Source organism: Protomyctophum parallelum (assembly GCF_964188405.1).
Source record: "Protomyctophum parallelum genome assembly, chromosome: 2".
Classification (NCBI taxonomy): domain Eukaryota; kingdom Metazoa; phylum Chordata; class Actinopteri; order Myctophiformes; family Myctophidae; genus Protomyctophum; species Protomyctophum parallelum.
This window is the reverse complement of record NC_139699.1, coordinates 4,937,303-4,960,340: the sequence shown is the minus strand read 5'-3', so window position 1 is coordinate 4,960,340 and position 23,038 is coordinate 4,937,303. Positions and strand designations below refer to the sequence as shown.

Genomic DNA, 23,038 nt, shown 5'->3' with positions numbered 1-23,038 from the left:
GTGGCACATCTATGCACGGAATGTCTATGTTCACAGGCTTCTGTGTGCGGCCTAGAGGGCATCTGAGCATGTGCGGCACTACAAGTCTTACGCCATATGCGTTTGGGAAACCCAGCCATTGACTTTATTTCTATCATGTGCTTTTCCCGGTGATGTATTTCAGTCTTTCAGTTTTCAATATTTCTTAACGTTGAATGAAGAATACCAAAGTGAAGGTAAGAGCTCATTCTTGGGAAAACAGAGTGTTTTAACTTGTGTCACTATTATTACTTGTTGGGGTAGTTTTAATTGATTGATGCACATAATGTCAAGATTGATTTAAATAAACTCAGATTAACTCATTGTTGCATAGAAGAGTTGTAATTTTAATTGACCCTCATGCATTCTTTATACATTCTTTATTCTTTATTATCTATCTTCATGTATGCAAAAATAACTCCACATTGATGGAAGCAACAAACTCAGATGAGGTTGAAAGTTGGTGGAAGCAACAAACTCTTAATACTCTAAATATTACCTACTTCAATTATATATATAAATAGATCTTAGATTATATAGATCTTAGATTACCAAATGAGATAGCATTTTATGTAGACATATCACTATAGAGGGTATAGCATGCAAAACGTGAAAGGCAAATCGAGTGGCAAAGTGAGTGTAATGTTGTTTAGCGTTGTTTAATGCAATCATATTGGACTTTTCTGTTTGGATGTCGAGGCTAGAAAGTAGTTTTTTGGCACTCAGTAGGCGTTCCCTGGTTTGATGATGATGTCACGCACATACCCTCTATATATGCATAGGTTCATTATATAGATATTCACTGTTAGGCTCTTAGCTTACGTATGATTCATAATGACTATGTTTTATGTATATTATGATTAATAATGACTGTTTTATGTATATTATGATTAATAATGACTGTTTTATGTATAATATGATTCATAATGACTGTTTTATGTATATTATGTATTACCATGTTTTGTTCTTGCTGACTGAAAATCGCTCTGGATTAAGAGCATCTGCTAAATGCCTAAATTGTAAGAAAAACCATTGAATGTAAATAATCACAGACACTTTTCAACAACAGCGAAACATGTGAAGTTATTTACCGTCAGTCTTATTGGCCAGTTGCTCCACTCGACTCTCGCTGTGATTCATCCTCATTTCTATGCTGGACAGCTGAGCAAGGTTGGCTGAAATAATCACAATATTAACATTAAATCTATCATTAATTTAATGTATGCAGTTTGATTAAAACACCACTAGTGATTATAGTTAATCTGATTCGACATTACAATATGATTTTTAAAACCTTAGCTCTTGAATTATATGAATCAAATATATTACAGTAGTTAAGCTTCAAAAGACAGAACTGCCATCCTGGGCAGTTAACGTGTTAATGCTAGGGTTGTTCCGATGTCACTAGAACCTATTATGAGAACTTCTGTCTTATCCTCATTTAGAAGGTTCTCACTCATCATTATAGTGGCCCTCTGGAGCGAGTGTGGAACTCTAGTGACGCTCTGGAGTGAGTGTGGAACTATAGTGGCCCTCTGGAGTGAGTGTGGGACTATAGTGGGTCTCTGGAGCGAGTGTGGAACTATAGTGGCCCTCTGGACTAGTGAGTGTGGAACTATAGTGGCCCTCTGGAGTGAGTGTGGAACTATAGTGGCCCTCTGGAGTGAGTGTGGAACTATAGTGGCCCTCTGGAGTGAGTGTGGAACTATAGTGGCTATTGTGTCTGGTCAATATTCATTAGAACAATGTGAAGTTATTAACCTTCATTCTCTGCATCCAGCTGGGCTTTCATGGCTGTCCGTTTAGCTGAAAACAGAACAAACAGAACATTAACGTTAAATAATGTTTCTGAATGCTATTAATCAAATATGGTTGAGGGAGAGATTTCTGTTGACAGAACAAACAGAACAAACAGGACATTAAAATGCAGTCAATCATAAATACTAAATAGTTTCATTTAAAAGAGCAGCAATAAGTTGAGTGTTTATTAACCCTAGAAGAACACTAAACCCAACTTTTGTCACACCATCACTAGCCTGACCCAGAGCGAGACATTTCTCGTCTAGAGGGGCGGGTCGCGCCTCAGAAATGCGCGCACCCTGATTGGCTCTCATCGATCTGTCCGTCACCCCCGGCCCCTCCTCTCCCCCCTAGTGCAGCGCTACGTCACATCATTTAGAGCGACGCCCACCCGGAAGGGTTGACTCCCACTTTTAGACTTGTTCAGCCCACAGCTTTTTCCAGGCTTTCATCTTTCGCGCAGACGAAATGAAAGCCTGGCTATCGAGGCTACACCATCACTAAACCCGGGTATATTTAATCAGATGTAATATACACCACTAAGATACCCATGTACCTGTCTAAATACTTCACTAAGATACCCATGTACCTGTCTAAATACTCACTAAGATACCCATGTACCTGTCTAAATACTTCACTAAGATACCCATGTACCTGTCTAAATACTCACTAAGATACCCATGTACCTGTCTAAATACTCACTAAGATACCCATGTACCTGTCTAAATACTTCACTAAGATACCCATGTACCTGTCTAAATACTTCACTAAGATACCCATGTACCTGTCTAAATACTCACTAAGATACCCATGTACCTGTCTAAATACTTCACTAAGATACCCATGTACCTGTCTAAATACTTCACTAAGAATAAGATACCCATGTACCTGTCTAAATACTTCACTAAGATACCCATGTACCTGTCTAAATACTTCACTAAGATACCCATGTACCTGTCTAAATACTTCACTAAGAATAAGATACCCATGTACCTGTCTAAATACTTCACTAAGATACCCATGTACCCGTCTAAATACTTCACTAAGAATAAGATACCCATGTACCTGTCTAAATACTTCACTAAGAATAAGATACCCATGTACCCATCTAAATACTCACTAAGATAAGCATGTACCTGTCTAAATACAATTCACTAAGACACCCATGTACCTGTCTAAATACTTCACTAAGATACCCATGTACCTGTCTAAATACTTCACTAAGATATCCATGTACCTGTCTAAATACTCACTAAGATACCCATGTACCTGTCTAAATACTCACTAAGATACCCATGCACCTGTCTAAATACTTCACTAAGATACCCATGTACCTGTCTAAATACAATTCACTAAGGTACCCATGTACCTGTCTAAATACTTCACTAAGATACCCATGTACCTGTCTAAATACAATTCACTAAGATACCCATGTACCTGTCTAAATACTTCACTAAGATACCCATGTACCTGTCTAAATAGTTAACTAAGATACCCTTGTAGCTGTCTAAATACTTCCTTAATGTCAACAAAGTCCACACTCACAAGAGGAAGTTCAACAAACAATGTGCAAGCCAGATTCGGCTCAAGCAAAGGGTTAAACTAGATAAAGTGCCAATCGGCACAGGTCTCCACCAGGGCAGGTCAGGTTGTGGCCTCATGGTGGTGCTATAACAGGCTGTTGAGGAAGATTTGGGCCGGAGGTTGGTGTTGGAGGGATGCAGGTACAATGTTTTTGTTTTGCACAAAGCGGCCTCCTGGTGGCGCTATAACAGGCCGTTCTGGAAAGTTTGGGGCAGAGGTTCATCGTTGGCATCCAGGGAGTGTGTGTGCAAAATTTGGCATTGAGCGGTTGTGTGTGTGTGTGTGTGTGTGTGTGTGTGTGTGTGTGTGTGTGTGTGTGTGTGTGTGTGTGTGTGTGCGAGTGCATGACGCGACTTGGCTTGTTGTAGCGCCACCATCAGGCTGTTGAAAACTGTCAAGTGGCATTTCTTCCTCAGCCTAGTGGGAATATGCGTGCACAGTTTCATCGCAATCGGACGCTGCGTTGAGGAGTTGTGGCGATTTGTACAAAGCGGGCTACTCCTGAAAAGTGTAGGAGCCAATCGTGGCCAATCAGGATGGAATATGAGAAATCAAAAAAACCTGTCTTGATCACATGACTATGGAGATCATGTGTACCGATTTGCATGAAATTTTGATAAAATCTGAAGGAGTAATAATAGAAAATGTGTTTTACATATGTCGGCCTCCTGGTGGCGCTATAAAGAGCAGATGTGAAAAATTCCAGGCAAAGGTTTTTCCTTGGCCTCTAGGGAGTTGGCATACAAAGTTATCCACAGATCCGTGCAGTTAGAGGTAAAAACACTTTTGGGCCAGTTATAGCGCCACCTTGAGGCTGAGTTGAAATTGTTCATGTGTCATTTCGTCCTCGGCCTAGTGGGAATGTGGGTGCACAATTTCACGGAAATCACGCGATGTGTTCATGATTTGCAGCATTTTGTTTGAAACTGAGCACTCCTGTGAACTTTGGAAGCCAATGTTAACCAATCAGGATGGAGTCTGAGAAATCTGAAAGAGCCGTTTCGTTGAATGGCTCTAGAGAGACTGTGTACCAATTTGCGCGATGTTTGGACAAAATCTGTAGGTGTACTGTGCAAAAACTTGTTTTGCACAAAGCGGCCTCCTGGTGGCGCTATAACAGGCCGTTCTGGAAAGTTTGGGGCAGAGGTTCATCGTTGGCATCCAGGGAGTGTGTGTGCAAAATGTGGCATCGAGCGGATTAACGGTGGCCGAGATTAGCTGCTCACGGACACACGGACGGACGGACGGACACACGGACACACAAATGGACGGACGGACGGACACACGGACGGACGGAGTGCAAAACATACTCTCCCCACATGCCTTCGGCCTGGTGGAGACAATTAATTTAGCTCCTACGCCATTTATGTCCAATGTTTTTGTATTTAAGTTAATAAAGTTAACGTAAATAGTGGCCCTCTGGAGTGAGTGAGGAACTATAGCGGCCCTCTGGAGTGAGTGTGGAACTATAGTGGCCTTCTGGAGCGAGTGTGGAACTATAGTGGCCCTCTGGAGTGAGTGTGGGACTATAGTGGGTCTCTGGAGCGAGTGTGGAACTATAGTGGCCCTCTGGACTAGTGAGTGTGGAACTATAGTGGCCCTCTGGAGTGAGTGTGGAACTATAGTGGCCCTCTGGAGTGAGTGTGGAACTATAGTGGCCCTCTGGAGTGAGTGTGGAACTATAGTGGCTATTGTGTCTGGTCAATATTCATTAGAACAATGTGAAGTTATTAACCTTCATTCTCTGCATCCAGCTGGGCTTTCATGGCTGTCCGTTTAGCTGAAAACAGAACAAACAGAACATTAACGTTAAATAATGTTTCTGAATGCTATTAATCAAATATGGTTGAGGGAGAGATTTCTGTTGACCCTGAATTTATCCTAAAGATCATGTATTTTGTTGCAAATTCATTCATGTCTTACGACATCCTATTTGATCCTATTGTGACTTGAAAATCCATTTTAACCATGTTAGACTAATTGAAAACACACGTCTCTGCTTCTGGTGACTGATATTGGCCCGGTTTCCCAAAGGACACATGGTGTAAGAGGTATAGTGTAGCACATGCTCAGATGCCCTCTAGGCCGCACACATGAAAATATATAAAAATATGCAGTATATATATATATATACTATTTTTTTCCCTAGAACCTATTGTATTCCTGGGACATATGAGAACTCTGGCCTTTGTGTTTCACCCCAGACACTTTTCATGTTGCTTGATTCAAGATTTTAATATTTCAGAACCCACCTCACCCCTGCCCATTTTGATAGGCTGGAATAGCTTAGGGTTGATGACAGAGTAACCTACAACAACTTGCAATGGGCCTGGTCTACACGATTCTCTCTGTGGAACTGTAGTGGCCCTCTGGAGCAAGTGTGGAACTATAGTGGCCCTCGGGAGCGAGTGTGGAACTATAGTGGTCCTCTGGAGCGAGTGTGGAACTATAGTGGCCCTCTGGAGTGAATGTGGAACTATAGTGGCTATTGGCCATATTCAGACATGCAGCCATCTTGCCAGCAACGTGATACTAGGTGATACTTCCCATAGACGGCTCTTTCATCCAAACAGAAAAGTCCCCTCTAATTATATTAAACAACGTCAAAATCACCAACATTGCAGCTGTAGGGACAGCTTGAATTATCGTCTTTCAATCTATAAAGTGTTTTCTTTCATAAAAAATCCACCGTAGACATTTTATGAGCTACTTCCTGTCAATAAATTCCTTGCAAGTGTTGGAGTTTGGAAGAGCTCGTTGAGTATCACTCAACAGCCCAGGCGTACCACCTGTTTTGAATGTGCACATAGTGCAGCAGGCAGCAGGAGGTTCCTTTACTGATAACGAGCGCTTCCATACTCTGATACTAGAACATAATCATCTGTAAGGAATTTATTGACAGGAAGTAGCTCATAACATGTCTAGGGTGGATTTGTATTAAACAAAAACTTTACAGATTGAAAGACGATAATTCAAGCTTTCCCTACAGCTGCAATGTTGGTGATTTTGACGTTGTTTAAAATAATTAGAGAGGACTTTTCTGTTTGGATGAATGGGGTGTCTATGGGAAGTATCACCTAGGTATCACGCTGCTGGCAAGATGTCTGCGGTCTGAATATGGCCTATTGTGTCTGGTCAATATTCAGTAGAACAATGTGAAGTTATAAACCTTCATTCACTTCTTCACTTGCAGCCAGCCGGGCTTCCATGGCTGTCCGCTTCGCTGAAAACAGAACAAACAGAACAAACAGGACATTAAAATGCAGCAATAAGTTGAGTGTTTATTAACCCTAGAAGAACACTAAACCCAACTTTTGTCACACCATCACTAAACCCGGGTATATTTAATCAGATGTAATATACAGTACACCACTAAGATACCCATGTACCTGTCTAAATACTTCACTAAGAGACCCATGTACCTGTCTAAATACTTCACTAAGATACCCATGTACCTGTCTAAATACTCACTAAGATACCCATGTACCTGTCTAAATACTCACTAAGATACCCATGTACCTGTCTAAATACTCACTAAGATACCCATGTACCTGTCTAAATACTTCACTAAGATACCCATGTACCTGTCTAAATACTCACTAAGATACCCATGTACCTGTCTAAATACTCACTAAGATACCCATGTACCTGTCTAAATACTTCACTAAGATACCCATGTACCTGTCTAAATACTTCACTAAGATACCCATGTACCTGTCTAAATACTCACTAAGATACCCATGTACCTGTCTAAATACTTCACTAAGATACCCATGTACCTGTCTAAATACTTCACTAAGAATAAGATACCCATGTACCTGTCTAAATACTTCACTAAGATACCCATGTACCTGTCTAAATACTTCACTAAGAATAAGATACCCATGTACCTGTCTAAATACTTCACTAAGATACCCATGTACCCGTCTAAATACTTCACTAAGAATAAGATACCCATGTACCTGTCTAAATACTTCACTAAGAATAAGATACCCATGTACCCATCTAAATACTCACTAAGATAAGCATGTACCTGTCTAAATACAATTCACTAAGACACCCATGTACCTGTCTAAATACTTCACTAAGATACCCATGTACCTGTCTAAATACTTCACTAAGATATCCATGTACCTGTCTAAATACTCACTAAGATACCCATGTACCTGTCTAAATACTCACTAAGATACCCATGCACCTGTCTAAATACTTCACTAAGATACCCATGTACCTGTCTAAATACAATTCACTAAGGTACCCATGTACCTGTCTAAATACTTCACTAAGATACCCATGTACCTGTCTAAATACAATTCACTAAGATACCCATGTACCTGTCTAAATACTTCACTAAGATACCCATGTACCTGTCTAAATAGTTAACTAAGATACCCTTGTAGCTGTCTAAATACTTCCTTAATGTCAACAAAGTCCACACTCACAAGAGGAAGTTCAACAAACAATGTGCAAGCCAGATTCGGCTCAAGCAAAGGGTTAAATTAATTTAGCTCCTACGCCATTTATGTCCAATGTTTTTGTATTTAAGTTAATAAAGTTAACGTAAATAGTGGCCCTCTGGAGTGAGTGAGGAACTATAGCGGCCCTCTGGAGTGAGTGTGGAACTATAGTGGCCTTCTGGAGCGAGTGTGGAACTATAGTGGCCCTCTGGAGTGAGTGTGGAACTATAGTGGCCCTCTGGAGTGAGTGTGGAACTATAGTGGCCCTCTGGAGCGAGTGTGGAACTATAGTGTCCCTCTGGAGTGAGTGTGGAACTATAGTGGCCCTCTGGAGTGAATGTGGAACTATAGTGGCCCTCTGGAGTGAGTGGAACTATAGTGGCCTTCTGGAGTGAATGTGGAACTATAGTGGCCCTCTGGAGTGAGGGTGGAACTATAGTGGCCTTCTGGAGTGAATGTGGAACTATAGTGGCCCTCTGGAGTGAGTGTGGAACTATAGTGGCCCTCTGGAGTGAATGTGGAACTATAGTGGCCCTCTGGAGTGAATGTGGAACTATAGTGGCCCTCTGGAGTGAGTGTGGAACTATAGTGGCTATTGGCCATATTGAGACCGCAGCCATCTTGCCAGCAACGTGACACCTAGGTGATACTTCCCATAGACGGCTCTTTCATCCAAACAGAAAAGTCCTCTCTAATTATATTAAACAATGTCAAAATCATCAACATTGCAGCTGTAGGGAAAGCTTGAATTATCCTCTGTGTGGATGAATGGGCTGTCTATGGGTGTCAGCTAGGTAACACCTTGCTGGCAAGATGTCTGTGGTCTGAATATGGCCTATTGTGTCTGGTCAATATTCAGTAGAACAATGTGAAGTTATAAACCTTCATTCACTTCTTCACTTGCAGCCAGCCGGGCTTCCATGGCTGTCCGTTTAGCTGAAAACAGAACAAACAGAATAAACAGAACATTAACATTCAGTCAATCATAAATACTAAAAAGTTAAATTTTAAAACGCAGCAATAAGTTGAGTGTTTATTAACCCTAGAAGAACACTAAACCCAACTTTTGTAACACCATCACTAATTTAATCAGATGTAATATACACTACTAGTAATTGGTATACTGACCATGGTATTACTGTGCTTAACTGACCAGCCTGACCTGAACCCCACAGATATATATATATATATATATATATATATATATATATATATATATATATATATATTCAACAATACAAATTAGTTTAAAACTGCTATCAAAGCAAATCTGGGCTTTCATAACACCTCAACCTCTAATATTTTGAGATACAAGTTGTAGTATTTTTTGATTTTCACGAGCTGTATGCCAGAATGATCAAGATTAAAACAAAACAAAGTTTTAAATATTTCACTTTATGCACAATTAATCTAGAATATATGAAAGTTTCACTTTTTTAATTATATTATGGAAGATAATTAATACATTTAATAAAATGAATATTCTAATGTTTTGAGATGCAGCTGTATAGTGTCCCTCTCCATCGTCAGAATCATGAAAACCCCTAGCCGCAATTTGCAACTCTAGATTGTCCAGAGTTGCAATACCCTCCATTGACTTTTGTTTCATATAAATCCACCATAGACATGCTATGAGCGAATACGAGACTGCTCGCCCCTTTACCAACTTTTTTTAATGTAGTTAACAATTAATTTAGTATTTCCCTCCTTCTCTGAAATGATCTTGTATACAGATTTATTTGATTGCATAGTAGTCGATGTCTAAAATTAGAAAGAACATCATGTCACAGAGACGGTGACTGCTTAATTAAGTTAATGTAGGACCTTCTAGCAGTTAATTTCGTTTTATTAATCACATACATAAATGTGCATGGTGATTTGGCACCTGCCCACAGACACAAAACTACTATTAACTGGTGTACTGACCATGGTAATACTGTGCTTAACTGACCAGCCAACTGGCCTGACCTGAATCACAGATAATTTATATTGTATTGTCAAGAGGAAGGAGTGAGACACTATATTCAACAATACAAATTAGTTTAAAGCTGTTATGAAAGCAAACATGGGCTTCCATAACACCTCAACAGTACCACAGGCTGATCACCTCCATGCCACGCCCCATTTATGAAATAATGTGTTTAAAAGTAGCTCAGACCACGTATTGAGTGCATAAATAAATGTACTTTTCAGATGGTCGACATTTCTGTATTTTAAACGTTTTTAAAAGTTTCACTTTTTGAATTATATTATGGAAGAAAGTAATACATTTAACAAAATTAATATTGTAATGTTTTGAGATGCAGCTGTGTAGTGTCTCTCTCCATCTCCCCTGAATGAATATTGTAATGTTTTGAGATGCAGCTGTGTAGTGTCTCCCCTGAATTAAAACAATGTGAATTTATAAACCTTCAAGCTGTTGGTTTGCTTCTTCACTTGCAGCCAGCCTGGTTTCCATGGCTGTCAGTTTAGCAAGGAGGGCTGAAAACACAAGAGCATAACATTCAGTCAATCATAAATACTAAATAGTTTCATTTAAAAACACATCTATCTGTAAGCTGTCTGATTGACAGCCCATACATCCAAACATAAAGGTCCTATATCTGATTGACAGCCCATACATCCAAACATAAAGGTCCTATCTGATTGATAGCCCTTACATCCACACATAAAGGTCCTATCTGATTGACAGCCCTTACATCCACACAAAGGTTAAACTCACTTTGCCACTCGATTTGCCACTCACTTCATGCATGGGTATGCTCTATATTATAGAGCATATATATATAGAGTCTATGAGTGTTTTCTAATAATAATTATAATATATATATATATATATAATATATATAATAATTATAATATAATTAATTATAATAGTCAGGGGATATTAAAGGAGAATTCCATGCTAGAAGGCTTTCTTACCTTTCTTCATAGTTGTTACGTCCCCACCAAAGAGGTCCAGGTGTTTTTTTGTACAAAACCTCCTTATTGGCTATTTCCCCTACCATAAGCCCTTAATGAATTGCATTGAATTGAATGGGAATTGAATGGGGCTATGGGGTGTTGTGCTAATTCGCTTATTTCCATCAAAATAAGTAGTAAAGTGTGCCGCTTGGGTTATTATTTACATTATGAAGAGAGGATATATACAAAAATATAATGATTTTGAGCGATGGAAATAAGCGAATTAGTACAACACCCCATAGCCCCATAACACCTGGACCTCTTTGGTGGGGACGTAACAACTACAAATAAAGGTAAGAAAGCCTTCTAGCATAGAATTCTCCTTTAATATAATCTGGGAATACATTTCTTACCAAGAATGTTCTTCACTAATGTGTTTGTAAAGGTGTCTACTAACATATCTATAGTCACCAATGTGTGTGTAAAGGTGTCTACTAACATATATATAGTCACCAATGTGTTTGTAAAGGTGTCTACTAACATATCTATAGTCACCAATGTGTGTGTAAAGGTGTCTACTAACATATATATAGTCACCAATGTGTTTGTAAAGGTGTCTACCAACATATCTATAGTCACCAATGTGTTTGTAAAGGTATCTACTAACATATCTATAGTCACCAATGTGTTTGTAAAGGTGTCTACTAACATATCTATAGTCACCAATGTGTTTGTAAAGGTGTCTACTAACATATCTATAGTCACCAATGTGTTTGTAAAGGTGTCTACTAACATATCTATAGTCACCAATGTGTTTGTAAAGGTGTCTACTAACATATCTATAGTCACCAATGTGTTTGTAAAGGTATCTACTAACATATCTATAGTCACCAATGTGTTTGTAAAGGTGTCTACTAACATATCTATAGTCACCAATGTGTTTGTAAAGGTGTCTACTAACATATCTATAGTCACCAATGTGTTTGTAAAGGTGTCTACTAACATATCTATAGTCACCAATGTGTTTGTAAAGGTATCTACTAACATATCCCACATTGTTTTCTATTCAACCCCCCTTTGTACTTTTTGACAGCTGCTGAAAGTTGGGGTACCATACAACCATTATAAGGCAAAATGTTCTACATTTTATTATGCGTTAAGTAGCATGTGACATGTCAAATTACGGGGTTTTCATGATTCTGATTTCAAGCATTATTTTTGCACAAAAACACTCCTTGGGCTGAATTAGGCCATAGACACTTAGCCCATAGTATAGTATTATAATACTTGATATTATAAGTCATTATAATAAAGTTTATAATGTGTTATGATTAAGCTTATAACGTATAATGATTATTTATCAGTGCCTATAAATATAATTATACCTGTTTATGAGAAGATTATAATGTCTTATAAGTGTGTTCATAAATACGTTTTAAACATGGGATGCATAGCAAATGTTACCAAATAATAATTAAAACATTGACGTTCTCACCTTCATTCACAGAACCTCCTCCTGGTGCTTCCACCTCATTCTTACTGGAATTACATTTGTTGTCCTTTTCTGGAAAATATACAACAAAATCACATCATGTCAAACAAACGTAGAAAACAAACTCACTCACTTCATCAACGGTTGTGTGGCACCGCCAGGAGAGTGTGACCCAACTTAATGCGTTTTAAGAGTCTGTTTAATTATTTAATAATTTCGTTTAAATGAAGGTTTACATTTAATACTGTGAATGAATTGCACTAGCAAAGTGTAACATGCAGTGAGGACGGAACGTTTGTTCTAGCCCAGGTTCTCTGGGGTCCCAATATAAGGAGCGCAGCTTCCGGTTCCCATCAGTTACATTGTGGAAAGAAAAGCAACACGTCAAATCTTTTCATTGCTCCGTCATTATCCCTGTTTATTCAGGTTCAGTTTTGTTAATGAGGTACTCAGCAGCCCTGAGACCTGTAACAGAGGCTTGTCATGTCAGCTGTCAATCACTCAACTCAATGAAGGCCAATGGGCTGTAAAACAATATGCCCATTTTGACCTATTATGTTTTTCTTGCAAATATTTGATGCTGCTGCTTTAGATTCTACCAGCAGAGGCCCACAGCAGAGCATACCCTGCTCTACGCAGGGCCTTCAGCCCTCAGCCAATCAAATCATCGCCATGGGTGATGGGGTACACACGCACACACAATGCTGGGCATAGGAGGGGATAGCACCCCATATTAGGGGATAGCACCCCAAAGGAGGGGATAGCACCCCATGGGAGGGGATAGCACCCAATAGCTGAATTCCAATATACCCAAAATCTCGGCCACTCGCTCACTCCCACTCGCTCACTCGGGGTCATTCCAGCGTGACCCGGAAATGGTTAACGTTCCATTTGTTAAAGTTCTCCATCGAGGAGGAGAGTGGAGTGGAGTCGAGTGGAGGTGCCGAGTGGGCTCTCCGAGACCGCATAGAGCGAGTGTACATCAGGTGCAGGCTCGGTGGGGTATTTTGTCTCCTCGCAGCGGATTTCCGCATCACGTGTACATGTTTTTTTTCCTTCTCCAGTGACATAAGTCCGCCTCCTCCACATGTGGCACAAAAACACTGCTGAAACCCGATACTATGCACCCCCCCACCCCACCCCATCCACTAGCTGCCGGCCGGCTGAATGGCTGAAGTCGCTGACCCAACGGCCAACACACACATGCACGCACTGTTCAACTGTTTGTTGAAGAGACACATTTTCGATGAATGAATAGAGCTTCAGAATGATAAAGTAGCCTATCTAGCCTACAAGTGAAAGGACCACAACAAGCCACTGGCTTTATTGCGTTGTGTGATTAAGCATAATACAAGTAGGATATATAAATTAGGCCGGCTATATTGTGCGCACCTCAAAAGCTATAGTTAATTTATCTCTGTGCATGCCTGAATGCACAACTGCTATGAATATGTAAGTCAGAGAGACTATACCTAATTCCTGTTATAGTGTCCGTTATTTGCAAAGACCGCGGAGGAGGACTGACTACATGTCGGAGGAGGGGGTGATTTATACGTGTGCGCATCCTGGCGCTTATTCACTATTTCAGGAATAAATAGCCTTGCACATGTTACCAATACATACACATTGGCCTTGGAGTCGGACCCTCGGTTACATGTACAAAATTATGAATTGTCTATTCTGTAGACTGTACAGCTCTGTTCGGAGTTCCAGTGATCCAGCTGTGTGACACTGGAATTTAGCTAATGGGAGGGGATAGCAACCCATAGGAGGGGATAGCACCCCATAGGAGGGGATAGCAACGCTCAAAATAAATACATTCAATAAAATAAGGTCAATCACAACATTGCCCCATGTCAATGTAACCTTCATTTAAAAGGAAAATCACATTGAGGTAAAATGGTAAATTATGCATTTATATAGCGCTTTTTATGCAAAGGGATTTCCATATATTGTGTATGCACTCTGCATTATCTCGCTCTCCACACACACACACACACACACACACACACACACACACACACACCCACACACACACACACACACACACACACACACACACACACCCACACCCACACACACTGATGGCACCAACCTGCACATCAGGAGCAATCAGGGGTTCAGAGTCTTGCTCAAGGACACTTGGACACTAAGGGCTGTATTTTGCGTGTCTTAAGTACCAGGTCTTATTACTTAACTTAAGACCTGGAGTCGTGGTCAATGCTCTTTGGCCACTCAGAATAGCCAGGTACTTAAGACACGTAAAATACAGCCCTAACTCTGAGGGAGACCACAGGGATCGAACCGGGAACCACCCCAGTATGAGACCTACCGGCCACTCTACCGCTGACCCACTGCTACCCCCAGTATGAGACCTACCGGCCACTCTACCGCTGATCCACTGCCGCCCGCAGTATGAGACCTACCGGCCACTCTACCGCTGAACCACTGCCAGCCCCAGTATGAGACCTACCGGCCACTCTACCGCTGATCCACTGCTACCCCCAGTATGAGACCTACCGGCCACTCTACCGCTGAACCACTGCTACCCCCAGTATGAGACCTACCGGCCACTCTACCGCTGATCCACTGCAGCCCCCAGTATGAGAGCTACCGGCCACTCTACCGCTGATCCACTGCAACCCCCAGTATGAGACCTACCGGCCACTCTACCGCTGATCCACTGCAACCCCCAGTATGAGACCTACCGGCCACTCTACCGCTGATCCACTGCTACCCCCAGTATGAGACCTCTTTGCATTTATGAGGGAGGGGCTAAAATGAGGCAATTTTGTGATTGACATTTTACGAATAGAATAAATAGATTTACAAATTGAATAGGCTTGCACAGAAAATGGAAATGACATTTTTCACTTTGAAGGGACATTAAAAGGGATAGTTCCGTTTTTTTTTTTTATTAAGGTGTATGAAATACTTTCCATTAATATAGTGGTTGCAACTGTATTGATTGATTGCCCAAGTCCAGTGGTGGGAGTTCTGCTCTGGTTCTGATTGGTTGAGTCCCGTGGCGGTAGTTCTGCTCTGGTTCTGGTGAATATTAAGTAGTTACGGTCATTTTGCGGGGGGCACTGGGGCCACGCTCAGTGGCCTTGTGGTTAGAGTGTCCGCCCTGAGACTGGGAGGTTGGGGTTCGATCCCCGGCCGGGTCATAACAAAGACGGTAAAAATGGGACCCAGTGCCTCCCTGCTTGACAGAAACAGGAGATAGGCTCCTGCCCTATGGGCCTCATGGCTACAGAAACAGGACATAGGCTCCTGCCCTATGGGCCTCATGGCTACAGAAACAGGAGATATAGGCTCCTGCCCTATGGGCCTCATGGCTCGGCAAGGCTACTTACTACTACTTACTGGGGCCACGCAGTAAAAGTAAATTAATCCACAAAACTAGCGTCATTTGTATTGTTGACCTAATTTTTTAATATTAGCAACTTTGAGCCCTCTATCACATGGAACTATTTCTTTGGCGTAGTGATATGGACACAAAAAGCATAGTTCCGTGTGATAGAGGGGTAAAAAATGAACGAAAGTTGCACTAATATTTTAGAAATAGGTCATTTACTTTTACTGCGTGGCCCCAGTACAAAATGACCGGAACTACTTGATATTTCACCAAAACCAGAGCAGAACTCCCACCACGGGACTCGGGCAATAAATTAATACAGTTACAACCACTATTATTAATGTTAAGTCAAAACAAATCTGAACTATCCCTTTAAAATGGAAATTATCACTTTAAAGGGAATCCAAGCTAATAGAAACTGCAGGCTTTCTATTCCTGAAAAGTGTTAAATTAGTGAGGACCAATTATATGAAGATAGGTTGAAAAGTGTGACCAGATTTGACTGAGAGCCTGCCATCGTGCAAACTCCAGCTTTTCACCAGAGAAAAACTGAATGTTTATTTATATTTTATCCAAAATGCAATAATAGCAATTCAGATACTAGAGCATGTCTGAAATAAATATCAGAGCTGAAATTGACATGTAAATATGAAATAAATGCTTAAACATGTAGCTAGGTGTAATGTTAGAGACCACAGAAGTGAACCTTTTCAAGCCTGTTTTCTCAACTCATTACACATTACTCTATAAGCCATATCTCCAAAACTGGAGGGTCAAACTGAACAACCAATGTCAATTTGAAGCTATGATTCCCTGCTTTCATATATGACTTGAGAAAACGAAAATTAAAAAAAGAATCCAATGGCAGTCCCTCAGTCAAAAATGGCCACAAGTGGGGAAGTGGTCCTTTTAGCCCTCAGCCAATCAACTCATCGCCATGGGTGATGGGGTACACACGCACACACAATGCTGGGCCTAGGAGGGGATAGCACCCCATAGGAGGGGATAGCGCCCCATAGGAGGGGATAGCACCCCTCAAAATAAATACATTCAATAAAATAAGGTCAATCACAACATTGCCCCATGTCATGGTAACCTTCATTTAAAAGGAAAATCACATTGAGGCAAAATGGTAAATTATACATTTAAATAGCGCTTTTTATGCAAAGGGCTTTCCATATATTGTGTATGCACTCTGCATTATCTCTCCACACACACACACACACACACACACACACACACACACACACACACACACACGGCGGAGGAAACCAATCAAGCAAATGTTTGGTGGTTTTTTTGGGCCACCACAATGCTTTTCCAACGGGACTCACATGGTTTGACCAAACATTTGTGTTTGATGAGGGGGGGGGGGGGGGGGGCAGAACACCACCAGCATTCAGCAATCAAACACAAACATTTGCTTGATTGGTGTTTGGTATACGTGCGAATGAGGCCTCAGACAAAAGTGTGTAAACACAAACATTGAAAAGTGAGGACGCAATTTGTGATTGTCCAGATTGAGATGATGTGTGATGTAGGTTCAGTCAATGGAAGATTTGACCCAAAATAAATTGCAATAGTAAGAGGTTTTTATGATCCCAATAACAGATTCAAGATTGATTGTTATATACATTTTGGATCATGTTAAATGCAGGGGTTGAACGTTGAATTTCAGACCAAAAAAATACATTTACCCAAACAGTTATGTCTGTGAGGAGCTGGTCACAGATAGAGTGAAAGTGTTATTGTTATATAGGCCTATTATTTATGCTATATATTATTGTGTCACAGTCACAGATATTGCGCAGCAGCGCGCGCATGCATGCTGGGTGGGGAGAGAGAGAGAGAGGCAGAAAGAAAAAGAGAGAGAGAGAGACTGCGTGTTAAAAACCAAGTTTACTCATCGTTGTGTAATTGTTCTGTTTCACGTTATTGCTGAGTGAGTGACGTTGACGCACACAGGGAAAAGCAACAAGGGGTTTAGAAGCGAAAATGTCCATTGCGGGGAAAAGGAACTCGATCCATGCATGCACTTCTCAGAGCGATTAGCCTACTTAATAATGATTGACAGGTGCAGCCGCTTTGGGAGCGTGCCTGATGTCTGTTGGAGAGAGTGAGACTGACTCCACGGTGCTTGTCCAGCGCATGGAAATTATACCGTTCTCAGACATTTATATTTTGCTAAACTGTTTAGGCTATATAAGATCTGTATCTGGTTAATTTGCGGGAGGATGAGGGATTTGCGGGGGGGCCGCTGTTTTTTCTTTGACCGCCCGTGCCCGCCCGCAGGCATTTTAATACCGCCAACGTCTACGTTGGGTCCCGCGGCCGCCAGTAGCCTACCATATTGAAAACCTCTAGGTAAGGCAAAATATTTGAAATATGCTTTTAGTAGCATGTGACGTGTCAAACTATAGGGGTTATTCATGATCTGAATCCATTGCACACATTAGTTTTACACGAAAAACACTCCTTGGGCTAAAAATGGACATATAGCCGTCTTCACAATAGGTTTTCAACAAAAGGTCAACCCCTGAATTGACCATAATCCAAAATGTAAATAATCAATTTTAAAATGTTATTTGGATGACACTAAGGATCATAAAAAAACATGAATTATTATTGCAATTTATTTATTTATAAAAATATTCTTTTTAGCTTAGATTGACTGGCCTAATGATAAGAGTGACACTCACTTCACACGGGTGTGATTTTTTTAGCAAGGCATAAGGGTCAATAATAAATTAAATAAACTGAATTAAACCCAGCTAATCTGAACTTGAAAACGGTCAAAAAGCAGCCCTAGAACCTGGTGGTCTAGAAGTAACAGCCTCTCCATCATTCTTACCTGTGAGGTGGTTTAAGGGCTGGTCATCATCGTGGTGGTTGAGGTTGACCTCGAGGTGGTTGATGTTCAGGAACTCCAGGTTGGTGTCGGCTGAACACAGGCAGAAGAGGACGATCAGGAACATGGCTGCAGTCTCCCTCTGGAAGGTGTGTGTCTATGCTGTGCCAAGCTGCGTCTTATATACACTACCTGGCTACTGGTAACCTTTTTTTTCCCCCCACAGACCCGCATTGGCAGTGCCCGCCCTGAGTGATTTGATGCCTTAGGCAGATTTGACCTGGCAGACATTTAGAACATGCTTTGCATTCCATGCGCTTTTCCATTCCACGCCTGCATATGACAGCTTGACAGCAGTCATCACGCAGGCATGCAGATGCAATAATGAAGACACACACACACACACACACACACACACACACACACACACACACACACACACACACACACACACACACACACACACACACACACACACACACACACACACACACACACACACACACACACACACACACACACACACACACACACACACACACACACACACCCCCCTCTTGATTGAACCAGAAACTATAACCTTAAACTCAGTAAACTTAACTTGTCCGGGGGCGTGGTTATAAACACAACCTGTGTAGGAATTACTATGTCGTGTCACCCCCCCCCCCCATCTCTCTCCCCATTTCCTGTCAGCCTACTGTCTGTCCCTCGATAACAGGGGTCCTCAACTAGAAATGCTGAAGGTCCACAACATTTCTTTGAATAAAACCATGGTCCAGTCTCATGCACACGCAAATAAAATTGCGGGTCGCGGGCCCCATGGGGTGGGGCTGCCCCCCTCGCCCCCCCACCCCTAGAAACAACTATGCCTGTTTAGTACAGTCAAACCAAGCTATACAAACCGGGTCCCATCCCAACCAACACTGGGGTGGCAGAGTATGAAAATATATTTTTTCACACCTCCAAAAATCCAATTTTGTTCATTCAACTGAATGTGTGAATGTGTCACTGCTAGTGAGCCAGTCAGCGCAACATTGTCATCATGACATGCCGGCCCATAAGACACACATTCAGAGTGTTAATTAATTAATTGCGTTTCTCGGCATTGATCGAATACAACAGATAATTCAACTCGCGGTTGCGGTGACTTTTTTTCTTCTCTTTATTCTTTTTTTTAAATGTTTTTTTGTGGCTTTCGCCTTTATTTGTATATGTTTATATGTTTATATGTTTTATGGAGGGACAGACAGTAGGCTGACAGGAAATGAGGAGACAGATGGGGGGTCACTCCCGCTGAGCAGCGGCCCAGGCCTTTTCTCCAGGGTCCGCAGAGAGGTGTGCCACGGTCCGGTCGTGGACCGCGGTCCACCTGTTGAGGACCACTGCTCTATAAAGCATTTGACACAGACACAGCATTTGACACAGACTTACAGCATGTTATGTAGACAGCACTATAATTGTATTGTATATAGTCATAGCACGCCATAGTACATATGTATAGCATAGTAGTGAATATGTATAGTTTATTATGTATAGTGTATGTATAGTTTCATCATATAGATATTCCACTGTTACCTTCTTAGCTTACGCATGTTTCATGATAAATGCTTTTATGTGATGTATTCCCATGCTTTTGTTCTTGCTTAAATGTAAATCGCTCTGGATTAAGAGCGTCTGCTAAATGCCTAAATTGTAAATTGTAAATTGTATAAAAAATATATAAAATATAGGCGAAAGCCACGTACGTTAAAAACAGACGGCTCGCTTCAATATATTTGACATAATTCCTGTTGGGATCCACTCATAAGGAATAAGGAAGAACTCTATAGTGTGTGTGTTAGTGTGTGTGTGTGTGTGTGTGTGTGTGTGTGTGTGTGTGTGTGTGTGTGTGTGTGTGTGTAACATCTGTTGCGCTAAACAACAGCATCATCACATAATATCCGTGTGTCCGTGCGCAACATATGAGCAGGACGGAACACACCATGACCTGAGAGGCCTCTCAGATTAAGATTAAGTCTGGCCTGTTTCAATGCATATCGCCCCAGACAGATTAAATCTGGCCTCTCTCAATGCATATCACCCCAGACAGATTAAATCTGGCCTCTCTCAATGCATATCACCCCAGGGGGCAGATTAAGTCTGGCCTCTCTCAATGCATATCGCCCCAGACAGATTAAATCTGGCCTCTCTCAATGCATATCACCCCAGGGGGCAGATTAAGTCTGGCCTCTCTCAATGCATATCGCCCCAGGGGGCAGATTAAGTCTGGCCTCTCTCAATGCATATCACCCCAGACAGATTAAGTCTGGCCTGTCTCAATGCATATCGCCCCAGACAGATTAAGTCTGGCCTCTCTCAATGCATATCGCCCCAGACAGATTAAATCTGGCCTCTCTCAATGCATATCGCCCCAGGGGGCAGATTAAGTCTGGCCTCTCTCAATGCATATCGCCCCAGACAGATTAAGTCTGGCCTCTCTCAATGCATATCGCCCCAGGGGGCAGATTAAGTCTGGCCCCTCTCAATGCATATCGCCCCAGACAAAACAACTTGTTCATGCTACTAACACTGCCCGTACTGCTGTTTACTTCTGACCCCTGTTTCAAGTCACTGTACTGTACTCTCAATGTGTCCAGAGAGAGTTGGGGGGGATGGGGGAGTGGGTGGGAGAGGATGAGCAAGCTTACTGTATCTGTACATGTCTGTATTGCCTATTTGTGTAACTGCACTGTACTGTGTTTTGGACCCCCTCTAAAATGAGATGCTGCATCTCAAGGTATCCGTTAAATAAAATTCTGAGATGAAGTCTCAATGCAGCGGCAGTGGCTCAGGGGACCAGGGTAGTGACCAGTGGCTCAGGGGACCAGGGTAGTGACCAGTGGCTCAGGGGACCAGGGTAGTGACCAGTGGCTCAGGGGACCAGGGTAGTGACCAGTAGGAGACCAGGGTAGTGACCGGATGGCTCAGGGGACCAGGGTAGTGACCAGTGGCTCAGGGGACCAGGGTAGTGACCAGTGGGTCAGGGGACCAGGGTAGTGACCAGTGGCTCAGGGGACCAGGGTAGTGACCAGTGGCTCAGGGGACCAGGGTAGTGACCAATAGGGGACCAGGGTAGTGACCGGATGGCTCAGGGGACCAGGGTAGTGACCAGTGGCTCAGGGGACCAGGGTAGTGACCAGTGGCTCAGGGGACCAGGGTAGTGACCAGTGGCTCAGGGGACCAGGGTAGTGACCAGTGGCTCAGGGGACCAGGGTAGTGACCGGGTGGCTCAGGGGACCAGGGTAGTGACCGGATGGCTCAGGGGACCAGGGTAGTGACCGGATGGCTCAGGGGACCAGGGTAGTGACCAGTGGCTCAGGGGACCAGGGTAGTGACCAGTGGCTCAGGGGACCAGGGTAGTGACCAGTGGCTCAGGGGACCAGGGTAGTGACCAGTGGCTCAGGGGACCAGGGTAGTGACCAGTGGCTCAGGGGACCAGGGTAGTGACCAGTGGCTCAGGGGACCAGGGTAGTGACCGGATGGCAACCACAAGGTTCCAGTTCGATTGGGAATTAATGTACAGACCTCCATTTAACAGCATTTCTATCTCTGGGACCCCCAATTTATATTATTGTAAAACCAATGTTAATTTAACTCTGAGTGTAAAAATGGTTCCATTTGTACACTCTCGGAGGTACAGACCCATAAGGGTCCATTTTGTTCCAAACTATCATTTAGCTGGGGACCCCCTGGAACTATCATTTAGCTGGGGACCCCCTGGAACTATCATTTAGCTGGGGAGCCCCTGGAACTATCATTTAGCTGGGGACCCCTGGAACTATCATTTAGCTGGGGACCCCCTGGAACTATCATTTAGCTGGGGACACCCTGGAACTATCATTTAGCTGGGGAGCCCCTGGAACTATCATTTAGCTGGGGACCCCCTGGAACTCCCTCAAGGACCCCACTTTGAGAACCACAGTTCTAGGGTTAATGAACAAGTTTCTGTACATCTGTAGGGATGAACGTTATGAACTATTATGGCTAACGTAGCCTATCTGGAATGCACCCTCCTCCAGGTGTGTGTGTGTGTGTGTGTGTGTGTGTGTGTGTGTGTGTGTGTGTGTGTGTGTCTGTGTGTGTGTGTGTGTGCGTGCATGCGTGTGTGCTCTGTTGATGAGCAAGAAGGATGCAACAATGGAGAAATACACACACACACACACACACCCTACAAGCTAAACTTGACTTGATTTATGAGACGTAATAATTGCATGCTAAATGCTTCTTGCGGAAACATCAAAGTTAAATTACAGAAGAAATACTGTAACAGTATCCGTGCCAGGAGTTTAAGAGAATGCATCGTCAACATAGCAATTAATAAACAGGTTTCTGTACGGAGCACGTAGCCTGGAATGCATCCTTCTGAGTGTGTGTATATTAATTGCCATCTGTCAGTCACGCTCTGATTACACACACACACACACACACACACACACACACACACACACACACACACACACAGAGAGAGAGAGACAGACAGGCAGAGATAGGGAGAGAGAAAGACAAAAAGAGAGGGATAGAGAAGGCTTAATTGA

The 23,038-nt window shown here is 42.3% G+C and overlaps 1 protein-coding gene across 1 annotated transcript; it reads right to left on the bottom strand.

Annotated features, from left to right (window-relative positions):
• Nucleotides 1–1,101: 1,101 nt before the first annotated feature.
• LOC310877277 (uncharacterized protein) lies at nt 1,102–18,599 on the bottom strand (the record flags this gene model as incomplete). Its single annotated transcript, XM_083791089.1, has 5 exons — nt 18,468–18,599; nt 12,259–12,327; nt 10,269–10,340; nt 8,742–8,795; nt 1,102–1,193 (listed from the first exon to the last, which is right to left on the bottom strand). Exons 1-5 carry the CDS (start codon nt 18,589–18,591, stop codon nt 1,102–1,104), a joined length of 411 nt encoding a protein of 136 aa, XP_083647215.1. The 5' UTR covers nt 18,592–18,599.
• Nucleotides 18,600–23,038: the final 4,439 nt, after the last annotated feature.